This window comes from Drosophila rhopaloa, unplaced genomic scaffold (genome assembly GCF_018152115.1).
Source record: "Drosophila rhopaloa isolate 14029-0021.01 unplaced genomic scaffold, ASM1815211v1 contig_163, whole genome shotgun sequence".
NCBI lineage: Eukaryota > Metazoa > Arthropoda > Insecta > Diptera > Drosophilidae > Drosophila > Drosophila rhopaloa.
Window position 1 is genome coordinate 15,186,579 of NW_025335043.1, and position 13,833 is coordinate 15,200,411.

Consider the following 13,833-nt stretch of genomic DNA (forward strand, 5'->3'; position numbering starts at 1 on the left):
GTTAGTATTTTCCAGCCAACGGTGCCTCACAGGTGTGCTTAGAGTCCGCAGTGCGAGTGCAAGCCTTGGTTTTACTTTAACCCCATAAATCAGCCTGGATATCGAATTGGATTAAACACCACCCACAATATCACCAGAAAATACCCAAAAAGAAAAACACCCGGAGAAACGGATTATCAATTGTTTGTAGTGCCCAGTGATTATATATAGTGACCCCATCTAAACTGATCTAAACTGTTTGTGAAAATGTGGAAAACCGTGTGTTTGCTGCTTGTACTGATGGCCACCTGCAACGCAGGACCACTAAGTAATCATCAGGTGAGTGTTAAAGTCCAGTAATCGGATATATCCAGCAGACAGCTTGACCACCAAAGTCCACTTCCGTTCGCCTTAACGGAAATGGGAAACTGTTAATGAAATGTTTGCCGGCCCGCCGACGAGCCATACGCTTGAAATTTTAATGGGACACGGCCTGGACTCACTCAGATTTGCATATTTCAATATGACTCTCCTACATCTTTGGCCCGACTTATTTGGTATGCCAAGCGTTTAGCCTTTTTTAACGGCCATGACTGAAAGACTTGGTCTAAGGTATTTATAGACACTCTTGCAGGTGGCTTAATGACAGGTAGAAGCCGGCAAGAATTTGCAGGGAAATCACTGAAAAAGATTCCAAGAATTGCCAATGCCAGAGTCTTCGGTTTGCATTACTCATTGAAGGGGACCTTTTTCGGGAAAGGTCTCTGTACGACTGAAAGTTTTGGCCCCAACTCATTAAAATGCAGCGCCCAAAATAATAAATTAATAACAAATCCATATGGCTAAAATATTATGTGATAATATTTCAGTGTTTCATTCGAAAGTGACTTCAATTGCAGTGCGGTCCATAAAAGGGCGGCAACAGGTGCGAAGTGCACAGTGGGTTGGGCTTAGGGTCTCCATTTCGATTCAATTCGATTCGATTTAATTTTCACTTGCCACCGCGTAGACAAAAACTAGAACACAAGTGAAATTTTTCGGGTGCCTAGCCGATCGCAGAGTCACGTGCTGGGTTTATCAGGTTGTCCATGCTCATCACGTAACTCGTTAGCTGAATGGATCGTACAGCTGGCTAATCGTACACCGAAAATAAAGTTTGGTTACTATATGACAATAGGATTAACAGATTCCAGAATTATATTTTGACAGATTTACATTGCAACCATCATTTTATAGATTAAAATAACTGTCTAATTTGAAAGGAATATAAAGACACGTAAAAAAGGCTTTAGGAATACCGCCAATTTAAATCAAATTTATTTCTTCTATTTAACCTTTCTTTATTGTTTTGCTTGTTGCACCATATAAAATCTTAACATAGAATATTTTCAAATAGAAACAAAGAATATTGAAATACTGTTTAGTTTGTTATTTGGCTATAATAATCATCTTTATATGAAATACAAAGATTTCAAATGAATAATACTTCAGTATACTTTCGCATACTTAAAAGGGTAAGGACTTAAAAATGTGTGTGCACGACATGTACAAAACTTATTGTTGTATCAGAAACATCCATATTTTAAATGATAACCAAATTGTTAAAGACATCAGTCTCTATGGAGTTTAAAATTACCTACAACCTTTCTGAGCTTTAATTTTATATAGTGGTTAAATTCACTCTAAACATATTGGACAAGGCTTCAGGCTAATAATATTTCCTATCTGTATTTACAGAAAAGAAAAGCTCCAGTGACTCGTGAAGATCCTCTGCCAGCTGAGGTGGAAATGCCGGAGCAGACCGAATCGGAGGCTGAATCCGCTCCGGCGGAGGCATCTTCTCTGGGAACCCTCACCCTGCCCAGCAATGCCACATCCATTCGATCGGACATCACGGATAACTTCTCTTGTGCCAACAAGACGTATGGCTACTACGCGGATGTGGAGAACGATTGCCAGATCTTCCACGTTTGCCTGCCGGTTACCTACGCCGATGGACGGGAGAACACCTTCCGCTGGAGCTTCATCTGCCCCGAGGAGACGATCTTCAGTCAGGTGGGTGCTCTCGAAATGATCACTGTAATTTTTGTATAATTAAAACACGCCCTTCCAGGAATCCTTCACTTGCATGCGTCGCGAGGACATGACCATTGAGTGCGAAGATAGCTCTAGGTACTACGAACTGAATGGCAACTTTGGTGCTCCTGCGGAGGAGGAGAGCAAACCCACTCCCGTAGAAAGTGAGCAGCCGGAGAAGGAGGAGTCGGAGCCCAAGCCAGTTGAAGTGGAGCCAGAGGTTCCGGCTGAGGAGCCAGAGGTCCAGCCCGCCAAACCCGTGAAGCCAGTAAAGGTGCAGAAGCCCAAGCCCAATCGCAGGAAGCCACAGCCCCAGAGAAAGGTTCCAGTTCCCGTGCCAGTGACAGCTGCTCCTGAGGTGGAAGCTGCTCCAGAACCAGTAGCCCCCGTTGAAGTGGACTCCAAGCCCATTAAGCCACAGCGTTTCACCATCAGACCCAATAAGGAGAGACCCCAGGCGATAAAACCAGCCATTGTGGCTCCACCCATGCGTAATGAACTCTTCAATGGAATCCGCAAGCGTCCAGCGATTTTCAATAAGCCTACTACCGTAAAACCAGTAGAGGAAGTGGTGGATAGTGAGCCGGCAGTTACAGAACCTGTGGTCCAGCTCAGTGAACCCCAGCCCACCCTGAAACTGCAGACCCTGTTTGCAGAACCCGAAGCGATTCCCGCCGTAGAGGTCCAGGAACCAGAGGTTCAGGCTTCTGAGCCAGCTGTGACTTTTGTCCAACTAGAACCAGTAGATAAAGAGGGGACTCCCGAAAAGTTTGAGATTGATACCAGGATTGAGGATGTCAAGCCAATTGAAGCCTTTGAAGAAATTCCAGCTGTCATAGTGGAAAGTTTGGATGAGTCAAAGCCTCAGGACAGCGAGACGAAACCAGAAGCGCAGGAGGAAACTAAGATAACCGAAGAGGCCAAACCAGAAGAAGATACAAAGTCAGAACAAGATAACAAGCCAGAAGAAGATACTAAGCCAGAAGAAGAGATCAAGCCTGAAGAAGAGATCAAGCCTGAAGAAGAAATCAAACCTGAAGAAGAGATCAAGCCTGAAAACGAGATCAAGCCTGAAGAAGAAATTAAGACAGAGGAGGAAATCAAACCAGAGGAAGAAATAAAACCAGAGGAAGAGATCAAGTCAGTGGAAGAAATCAAACCTGAGGAAGAGATCAAACCAGAGGAAGAAATCAAACCAGAGGAAGAGATCAAGCCAGAGGAAGAGATCAAACCAGAGGAAGAGATCAAACCAGAGGAAATACAACCCGAAGAGGACCCAGAAGTTCCAGCCAAAGTAGAGGAAATTCATGAAGTTATTCCCGAGCAAATCAAATCGGATCCAGCTATAATCGAAACCAGCAATTCCAATGAAGATCCCCTGAATCTTGAATCTTTGGAAGCAGCCAAGCCAGCAGATGCGCCCGAAAGTATGCCGGCCACTCCCGAAATGGAGCAACATAGTGCGCTGGTAGAGGAAATCCTAGATAACAACCATGATGGGGAGGCTCAGGAATCCCTGGGAGGTTTCAAGCCTGTAGATCCTGTGATGGCCGCCGAGGCAGAGCAACTGATCACCGACTTTCTGAACACCCTAAAAAAGAACGAAGAGAAACCAGAGACTGAAATGGCAGAGAGCATTTTACCACAGGAGAATGCGGATGTGTCCATTGAAGAGGCTAAGCTGCCAGAGCCCGAAATTGTGGACAAGAATGCCTCAGTTGAGGAGCAACTGCTGGAGGAATCGGAGGTCCAGAAGGCTCAGAAGCCCCAGATGATGCAGGATTCCCCTATTATTAACATTATGCAGCTGCACCATATGCCCATGGACTATCAGATTCCAGTTCAGGTGATTCCCGTTGAGGTCCAGCCTGTTTCCGCGATCCCTGAGGAATCAGAGGTCACCAAGGAAAGTGCTCCTGAGGAACAAAAGGAAAGTGCTGCCGAGGAAATCAAGGAAAGTGCTCCTGAAGTCATTCCCGACGAAGTTAAGGAAGCTGCTCCTGAGGAAGTCAATGAAATACCTAGCGAGGAAACACCTGCCGAGGAACTGAAGGAATCTACTCCTGAGGAAATCAACGAAACTATTCCCGAGGAAATTAAGGAGACTTCCCCAGAAGAAATTAAAGAGTCCGAACCTGAAGTTGTTCAAGAATCCCAAGATGAGCTGGTGGCAAAACCAGAGGAAACTCCTTTAAATGACGATCCCCAGGAGACCCTTGTCACCGCCTCCTACATGCCCTCGATCAGCATCGATGACATTGTGGAGCTGGTCAAGGAGCGCCTGGATCAGACGCCCAAGAAGGATCAGATGGCTCCCATGGAGTTGATCCTTACGCCAGGAGCGGCCGCACCCATGACCCTGGTTCAGAGCAATCCGGAGCAAGGGGAGGAGGCATCCCAGCCAGCAGAAGATGAGGAGCAGATCCTGCCCATCTACAAGCGCATCTCCGCCGCTGAACCCACCATGTCCAAGGTGCAAACGATGCCCGTGACGGTGAGCAAGGTGGAAACGGAAGTCCTGCCGGAAACTGAATCCCAACCGGAAGTCCGGGAACCCAAAATGGATGCCCGTAAGCGTCGTTTCCTATTCCGCGCCGATGCCAGTTAAAGAGGAAGAGAGAGAGAGAGATACAGAAGGCCAGATAGCAATCCTGGCGAGGATCACCCTCCTCCTACTTAGCCCGAACCGGAACCCCGTTCACCTCCTAGTTCCCTAAAACGCTATCCCACTCATTTGCACCTAGGCAAGTTTTATTTAATAATTTTTTGATTTCCTAGTTTTATGGCCATTTCTTAAAGGAAAAACGAGCACGAGAGTTGAAATTTAAGTTTAGAATTGTTGTTCCGACGAGTTAAAAAAGCAAATTACACAAAAAAATTGCAAAAAATCTTAAAATAAAAAAATTAAAAAACATTTTGTTGAAATTATTTGACTTAGGTGGGTAAAATTATAATATGAAGACTTTCTGGCTAGCTAATCAACTCCATCGTGCAGAGGTTTGAGTGTCCTGTGTCTTGCCAATCCGCATTCAATCTTTGAACGATAGATATGGTCAGCTTAAATGCAACCTAAACATCTATTCGAAATTCAGATTACTTAAATGAAATATTATTAAGGAAAAGTTTAAGTTTGAATATTTAATATTTCAGCAAAAAAAGTGCAGTGTTTAAATTCAATCAACATCAAATATTGCATAACAAAGCTTTGCTGTGAGTAAACAAAAGACTTGAAAGACGAACCTCAAATTCTTGCTCGGCTTACAATAATAAATAATGAAAACACAATCGCGGAGAATGGTCAAGTAAAACAAATAATATTTCTTATAACTGAATCTGAGACCAACTCCCAATCGAAAGACAAACCTACAATATTCGTAATTTATTATAGAAAATCGTTTACAAATCGCATTAACACTTAGGCTTTGGGTATTAAGCTGTATGAGGCAACTACCGGGTGAGAGAACTACAATTTACAAATACAGTAAACACTGGACGTTAAGTAACTAACACATCACATTGGCGAACCGAAGCCAGGGATAAGTACAGTGAATCCCCCGACTACGCCTCAGTTTCCTGTTCCAGTTCGCCGGCCTGGATTTCCTCCGGCGTTCGCAGATCGATGGCGAACTTTTGGCGCGTGGGCGTGATGCTGTCGCTGGGCGTTCCCTCGGCCCCCTCCTCCTCGCCAGACGCCTCCTTCACCCGTCGCGAATAATCCTGGAAGGCGGCGGCCAGGGCAAAGGTCAACTTACGGGCCATGGCCCGACTGTCGCAGACGAAGGCGTGCACCTCGAAAGGATGCGGACTGGACTCGTCCTTCACCACGATCATGGCAAACACCCGTGTGTAGACCAAATCCTGAACTCCGTAGGAAATCGTGTCGATCGGATAGCTCCAGTGGTTGATGATAGCCTTGGGGGCAATGATCTCCAGTTGGACACCGGCGGTGGACACCTTCAGTTCGCAATTTGGGAGGACCTTGTTGGGCGGCAGGTTCTTGGCCACGCCCACCATTAGGTCAACTGGTCTTCGGGTATACTTAATACCCCACAATCCACGAGCCACCTCAGAACCGATGTACTTCACCTGCGCAAAAGAAATACATCAGTTATTTTGATTTAACTTCTACTTGAAATTACTATGATTTTGTAGCTTTCGAGTTTCACCTACCAATGCGGAGATAATTTGGCGGTGAAAATAAAACTTCCTTTTTTGTTTGCGACAACTAAGAACTTCTCTCTGAACTCTTATATTAGTGGTTTATAATTTTAATCATTTCAACACAAAGCTAATTCATATTACCAATGCATCTTTACCATCGATTTCCATTTCATACGGAAATTTTAAATATCATAAACAATATTTTATCTTAAGTTGTACTTAATATTATTCCATTATTTGTAAGTATTCCATGTAACGTGAGTAAAAAATATGTTATCATGAAGAGTGTGAGACTATTCATCGGTGCTTTGGCTTCCGCTGCGCATGCGTTGCCGTTAGAGTCGCTTCATTTGCATCCGACCTGCGACCGGAAGTCCACAGCCAAGCCAAAATGTTGTTGCTACGGCTGCTCATGTGGTGCCATCGCCACGCCCCTTTTGCCCCCACCGCCAACATCTGAAGTTCAGCAGGGCGTGACGCGTGCGTGTCTGTCTCGTTTTTTTTGGCCAAGTCTCGTATGCGGGTGGTATGCGAGTTATACCTACATATGCTTTTGTTCGTAATGCACTTTAACAACTTTTTGGGCAGATGTTTGAAAATATATATTTTTTATACCCGTTACTCGTAGAGTAAAAGGGTATATTGTATTCGTGCAAAAGTATGTAACAGCTAGAAGGAAACGTTTCCGACCCTATAAAGTATATATATTCTTGATCAGGGTCACTAGCCGAGTCGATATAGCCATGTCCGTCTGTCCGTCTGTCCGTCTGTCCGTCTGTCTGTCAGTCTGTCTGTCTGTCCGTATGAACGCTGAGATCTCGGCAACTATAAAAGCTAGAAGATTGGCATTTTGCATGCAGATTCTAGGAGTTCCTACGCAGCGCAAGTTTGTTTCAAAAAGGTGCCACGCCCCCTTTAACGCCCACAATCGCTCATATACGATTTTAAAAATTTAAATATTTCGGAAAAGTAAAAATGCAGTTTTATTGTGTTTATCAATACCTATCGAAATGTAGAAGAAATTTTTCAAATCGGACCATTCGTTAAAAAGTTATGCGTGATCAAAGTTTCTATCGCCATCTCCCTCGCACTCCCTTTACCTGAGTAACGGGTATCTGATAGTCGGGGCACCCGACTATAGCGTTCTCTCTTGTTTTAAATATATAATTTTGAAATGGTTTACTTTAAAATTTGCTTAGCTAGTTTAGCTAATAAATCCTCTTTAATTAATTTATTACTTATAAATTCCTTCATTTATTATTCAAACAATAAATTTTCTCAGTGCATATTTGGCCATATAAGAGGTCTTTATGGGCATTGGTACCTGAACTTGCGCCACTCATTTCACAGCATTTAAATACGCATTTCGCAATGTGGACACTCACCTTGAACGTTATGGGCAAATCCTCCACATTGACCTGACCGTCCAGATCTGAGGTACTGCTGTTGTTGGAGGCCATCTCTGGGGGGTTCTGTATCTTCAGCCGAGTCTCTATGTATCTTGCCGAGGTGCAAACGAAAATCCACCGTTAAACTCATTCACCGCAAAACAACTAAAAAGGGCGCAAAAAACATGAGGTTGAGTAATGCTCCCATAAAATGTATCTCCGGGATACTTTATGCGGTGTATTACAGTGCACATCCACCGTTGCATTACCATATCTTCACGGTAATCTTTGGATTTCACATGGTTCACTTTGTGTGCGCTTTTTAGACGTACGAGTAGAGTATATGTGAACAAATATATACCACTGAATATCGGTCGACTAATAGTTCTGTTTGGGTTTGTTGTTGCTGTCGCCGGCTACCGATTGCTACTGAACTCGCGATCGGCGTCAAAAGGTGTCGCAAGTTGTAGGTAACTCCCTCTCGCTCGTTCCCCCCAGTTTTCCACCACCCCCCCCTCTCCAGCACTCTCGGCACAGGTAAAAAAGAGCACAGGCAAAACAAATGGGCTAAACAAAAGCAGCGCTCAGATAACTATATTTTCTCTCACACACTGTCACTGTCTAAGCACAAACAACTGATATTAGAAGCAAATGTTATGCAGAGAGAAAAAATTTGTAAAAATAAGAATTAATTTCAAAAATGGAAAAATCTATTAAGCCATAATCCGTCCTTGAAAGCCATTTGTCTGAAATGCGTAGCTGCATGGAAATGGAATCATTAAATCAATTAAACGCTAATACTTTTTTCAGTGAAACTATAAAAATTTCGTTCAAAAATGGTCAAGCATGTTAAATCTTATCAACAAACAATTATGAGTTAAAACCTGAATGTTGTCACTGATAGCCTAGTTGGCAAATTAAAGACTTCACCCAAGCAAAGTATTTATTCAGCTACTTGATGAATCACTTCTTCCAAACGCACTATTTATTAAAAATACATTATTAATATTTCCTCACGCAGCCCATTGACCACTTGAAATACACAAGAAAGAAAAGAGCATTATACCGGATATATATTTACAATGGCCATGGTGCAATAGTTGCATGTCTGCCAATTAATGACCAACGAGAGAAAACCGAATTAAAACCAAAACTGAAACGAAATGAAATGAGTTCATTGCAATGGATTTTACCTGTGTGACGTCACTTTAGATGGAGAGGGGGAAACTATCTATGCAACATACTATTTTTTCTGTGTTTTTCATCTCTGACTACTTTTAAAGCCAATGACCCAAGCGGATAACAAGTGACAATGGCCACTAGCACAAACAAAACAAGCGACTAATTGCGTTCTCTTTTGGTTTTTTTACACTATTTACAAGTCCCATGATCCAGATTTTCATGTAGATCACGTTCATGGCTTTCGGATTTCATATATTACAACTTTTAAAGACCTATGCTTATGCCATTAAAACGTTTGCAACACTATTACCAATTTTCATTAATATAATATATAGTTTAAAGTTCCGCTCACTTTTCCAATCTCCCTTTCTAGGCTTTAATATGATTTTAATATAGTTTTGGGAAAAAATAATAAAGTAAAATATATTATTTTTGTCAAAATATAAAAAAATATAAAATACATAAAAGAAAAGTGATTTTTATGTAATTTTAAAAGTTTATTATAATATTAAAATCTATTTTATTTTGGTATATCCAATTATACCAATATCTTAAAGTGCACACTCATTTTCAGTTTATGCCTATAAAAAGTAAGTATCATAATACTAACAACTATAACAATAACAATATCAGAGACCTATACAGTAGCAGTCGCAGTCCAATTTAGATAATTTTCCACTGGACATTTCAGTTTAAACGGTGGCAAAGCCGGAAGCTGCTCATATGAGCATATCTCCTCTGTTCATATATAGATGTATATTTGTTTATCATAATTTGTTCACGGGCACTGATGATTACTGTCATTTGTCGCATATATAGATTTGTGTATGTGGAGCTTGCACTAAATCATTGTTTTTCAAAATGACTAATTCACCAAGTTTAGCTTCTTTTATTTACACTTAATTTTTTTTATGGTCAACATTTCCAAGTTTCAATTGCCTGTTATCACATAGCGAAACATTTACCCATTCGTCTAATCTTATCACTCACGCACACGAGGAAATTAGCTCACAAAAAAAAGGTAAAGGTTTTATTTTGTTTTTAAACCAAAATGTGTTGAAAGTCTCCAGTAAATATATATAAAACTGTTTAATATATTATTAGTGATTTCGGAATGGGTGTTAGGGGAAATCACATTGCAATTACCGATCTTATTGTGGCTTTGTTTTCTTGTGCACCTGTTTCCTCGGCCGGTTAATATGCGACTAACGAAAACCCCAACGATCGTGGCCAGTGATGCCGTTCTGGCCTTTTTTAAAAGTTGAAAAAAACTTAATTATACTTGCTTATTACACTAACATATTTGATTTATTTTTTTATTATTTTATAATGTTTTGCATTTTTTTTTTGATTTTATATACTATTTCTCTGACATCACTAGTTAAATACTTTTTTGTATGTTAGCCAATACATAAACCATATGTAAGCTTAAACTTAAAAAGCTTGTTGTTAAATATAAACATACAAATAACAAACCATAATATTGGTATAAATTTAACTTAAACTTTAGAAAAATAAAGGTTACTTTGGCTAGCTAACATTTCCTTTCAAGTTTAATATTCATACGTACTGTTGCCTTTTGTAACTGACATACGTGTCGTATGAGTAATTTCTTATTCACCCCGGGAGACCACCGCCTACAGCTTAAAATATAATTTGTATTTCTTGTAACCACTTAGTTTTTTTGCTAATCCCTAAGTTTTCCCTAATTTACTGAGCAATCTCTCCGATTCCGTGTTAATAATGCCAGAATTTGATTCGAATGACAACAAAAATCATATAAGACAACCTCTGTCATTTCAGTTAAAATCAAAACTTACAATAAGTAATATTATTTTGCATATACTTTTTGAATTTTCACTGGCAAATAATGTATTGCAGAAGCAATTGTTCGCCGCTGAGGAGAAATCCTGTAGTTCAGCGCAGTCTCGATTTGCGACTTCGTGGCGGCCAAGCGAAAGACTACCTTAAAAGATGCAGTTGCAACCTGGTGATCCTGTCGATTCTTTTCTTGGACATCTATCAGATGAATTACTTTTCCAACAGGAATAACTGGCGGTTCTTGGCGGAGTGCTCCATTTGTCCTATACTTGCCCTGAGAGCATTTGTCTGTTTCGGCAATTATCTGTGGTTATTATGTGGCATTGACCAGGTGATCGGAACGGAAAACCAAAAGTGTCTGCTGGATGGAAAGGATGGTAAGTTTTTCTAGGGGGAGTAGACGCTTAGCTACTTTTCTTTTTCTTTTAGAGATCCCCTTTGGCACAGTATACGCTCGACCGGTAATGAAAGCTCAAGGTAACAAAATGGGCAAAGATATGAAGGACGACTGGCCCATTATCCACTGGCACTCCTCTTTTCAGAACTCCTTTGGGTGGACAAAGAACCAGTGTTTCTTGTCGTTGCAGAAACACCCGCTTACGTCCACCTACAATTCATCGTATGAGGAGGTTTGCCGGGATGATTTTATAACTGATATCCGGAAGTTGGACGATTCGGAAAATATATATATCAAGAGAAAATTATTTTTGAAAAAAATAAGAAAAAATCTGCCCTATAAAATGAATAATTTTACTCCACTTCGAACAGTGCATTTCAATGGATTCCCAGATTTCAAACTAGCAGAGTCGATATCCCCAATGAAACTATTGCAATATGTGGCCAACCTGAGATTTTGGATCTCCACCACCATTCTGCAACGATTAGTGAACGAGATTGACTATGTGGATAAGATGTTTCACAAGTATAAATTCAACTTCAAGATAGGAGCAATAAGCCTAGAAAGGCTGCGATTAATAGCCGTGGACCGCAAGTTGGTAAGGACTTGTTTTCCCATGATGCCCATGCTATTGGCCTTTCTGGACACCTTCGGCAACCAGGAGTACCTAGTGCAGCGGATTAAAGAGCTATCGAAGGGTACCTATATAGAAGACTACCGTTGGAATTCGGGGGGGACAATCTATGGTCAGGAGTGGCAGGAACACCTGCCCACCGATGCAGCCATATTGTTTCATTTGTTTTGTGTTTACCTTGACAGCCAACTTATGCCATTGCCGCAGGGTGCTGACCGACGACCTTTCTATTCTCGATATGTGATAATTCGGGATGGGAGATCCATTCAGGACATAGAGTCCTGTGTAAAAAACAAGGCCAACTGCGCCATTTTAGCCACAGACAATCAACAGCCCAATCCCAAGTTCAATTTCATCAGCGAATTGGAACTGCATGATTGTGTATACGACACAAACAACCTGTTCTATGTGATTATCCAGTTTTTGACCTACATGCAAAAAGAGCAGGGAGCCGTTCTGGAGTTTGTCAGTCTGGGCAAGAGCGGGATCAACATCTTACCTGTTATACAAAATGGGCTTAAAGTGAACTAACTTCTTATGGTTAAAGCCAAATCTTTACACACCTAGTACTTACATATTTTATTTTATTATTTTTTTCACACTATTGTGTATTTGTAACTATTAAATTATGCATTATACTCTTAAATAGGTATAAACATTTTTCATAAAAAAATAAACAACTCCCGATTACTTATACACACAATACTAGAGTCCATAACTTTACCAAACTAAACACGATTTTAAAGTGGCATGCCTATAAAGACTTGTGGTTTGATTCTCTAAAAATCTGCATTCAAATTTTTCATTTTAACGTTGATCAAAATTTTGACCCATTTTCATGTTAGTTATTTTAACGTTATGACAATGTAGTTATTTTAACGATTATGACAACTTGTAAAAAGGTCACCCACAACTGAACTTCCAGAGTCCATAATTTTGCCAAACTTAAGCCGATTCCAAAGTGGCATACCTCTAAAGACTCGTTGTTTGATTCTCTAAAAATCTGCATTCAAATTTTTTATTTTAACGTTGATCAAAATTTTAACCCTCTTTAGATGTTAGTTATTTTAACGTTATGACAATGTAGTTATTTTAACGATTATGACAACTTGTAAAAAGGTCACCCACAACTGAACTTCCAGAGTCCATAATTTTGCCAAACTTAAGCCGATTCCAAAGTGGCATACCTCTAAAGACTCGTGGTTTGATTCTCTAAAAATCCGCATTCAAATTTTTCATTTTAACGTTGATCAGAATTTTGACCCATTTTCATGTTAGTTATTTTAACGATTATGACAACTTGTAAAAAGGTCACCCACAACTGAACTTCCAGAGTCCATAACTTTGCCAAACTTAAACCGATTCCAAAGTGGCATACCTCTAAAGACTCGTGGTTTGATTCTCTAAAAATCTGCATTCAAATTTTTCATTTTAACGTTGATCAAAATTTTGACCCATTTTCATGTTAGTTATTTTAACGATTATGACAACTTGTAAAAAGGTCACCCACAACTGAACTTCCAGAGTCCATAACTTTGCCAAACTTAAGCCGATTCCAAAGTGGCATACCTCTAAAGACTCGTGGTTTGATTCTCTAAAAATCTGCATTCAATTTTTTTATTTTTACGTTGATCAAAATTTTGACCCATTTTCATGTTAGTTATTTTAACGATTATGACAACTTGTAAAAAGGTCACCCACAACTGAACTTTCAGAGTCTATAACTTTGCCAAACTTAAGCCGATTCCAAAGTGGCATACCTCTAAAGACTCGTGGTTTGATTCTCTAAAAATCTGCATTCAAATTTTTCATTTTAACGTTGATCAAAATTTTGACCCATTTTCATGTTAGTTATTTTAACGATTATGACAACTGGTAAAAAGCTCACCCACAACTTCCAGAGTCCATAACTTTGCCAAACTTAAACCGATTCCAAAGTGGCATACCTCTAAAGACTCGTGGTTTGATACTCTAAAAATCTGCATTCAAATTTTTCATTTTAACGTTGATCAAAATTTTGACCCATTTTCATGTTAGTTATTTTAAAGGGCAAATAATAAAGATTTTTATTTAGACTTACCATAGTTTTTTTTTAGTAGCCAGTGTTTACTTTGGAAATCAAATTCTTTTTAACTTTTAAGCAAAAATTTGTTTAGCTAGAGATATTTTTCTAGGTCGCTTCTTCCAAGATTACT

The 13,833-nt window shown here is 40.2% G+C and overlaps 3 protein-coding genes across 5 annotated transcripts; 2 read left to right on the forward strand and 1 right to left on the reverse strand.

Annotated features, from left to right (window-relative positions):
• Positions 1–4,930, forward strand: LOC108037916 (titin). Its single transcript, XM_017114588.2, has 3 exons — positions 1–318; positions 1,717–2,034; positions 2,093–4,930. The coding sequence occupies exons 1-3, from the start codon at positions 247–249 to the stop codon at positions 4,661–4,663; spliced, it is 2,961 nt and encodes a 986-aa protein (XP_016970077.2). The 5' UTR covers positions 1–246; the 3' UTR covers positions 4,664–4,930.
• A 489-nt stretch (positions 4,931–5,419) lies between these two features.
• On the reverse strand, positions 5,420–10,025 carry LOC108037917. 3 transcript variants are annotated; one of them, XM_044457802.1, is made up of 3 exons: positions 9,933–10,025; positions 7,602–7,769; positions 5,420–6,141 (listed from the first exon to the last, which is right to left on the reverse strand). In XM_044457802.1, exons 2-3 carry the CDS (start codon positions 7,674–7,676, stop codon positions 5,614–5,616), a joined length of 603 nt encoding a protein of 200 aa, XP_044313737.1. In that variant the 5' UTR covers positions 7,677–7,769; positions 9,933–10,025; the 3' UTR covers positions 5,420–5,613. The 3 variants fall into 3 exon arrangements, with proteins under 3 accessions (XP_044313737.1, XP_044313739.1, XP_044313738.1); XM_044457804.1 differs by lacking the exon at positions 9,933–10,025 and adding an exon at positions 7,874–8,467; XM_044457803.1 differs by lacking the exon at positions 9,933–10,025 and adding an exon at positions 7,850–8,467.
• A 631-nt stretch (positions 10,026–10,656) lies between these two features.
• On the forward strand, positions 10,657–12,230 carry LOC108037914. The gene is made up of 3 exons (XM_044457790.1): positions 10,657–10,984; positions 11,037–11,329; positions 11,384–12,230. Exons 1-3 carry the CDS (start codon positions 10,657–10,659, stop codon positions 12,167–12,169), a joined length of 1,407 nt encoding a protein of 468 aa, XP_044313725.1. The 3' UTR covers positions 12,170–12,230.
• Positions 12,231–13,833: the final 1,603 nt, after the last annotated feature.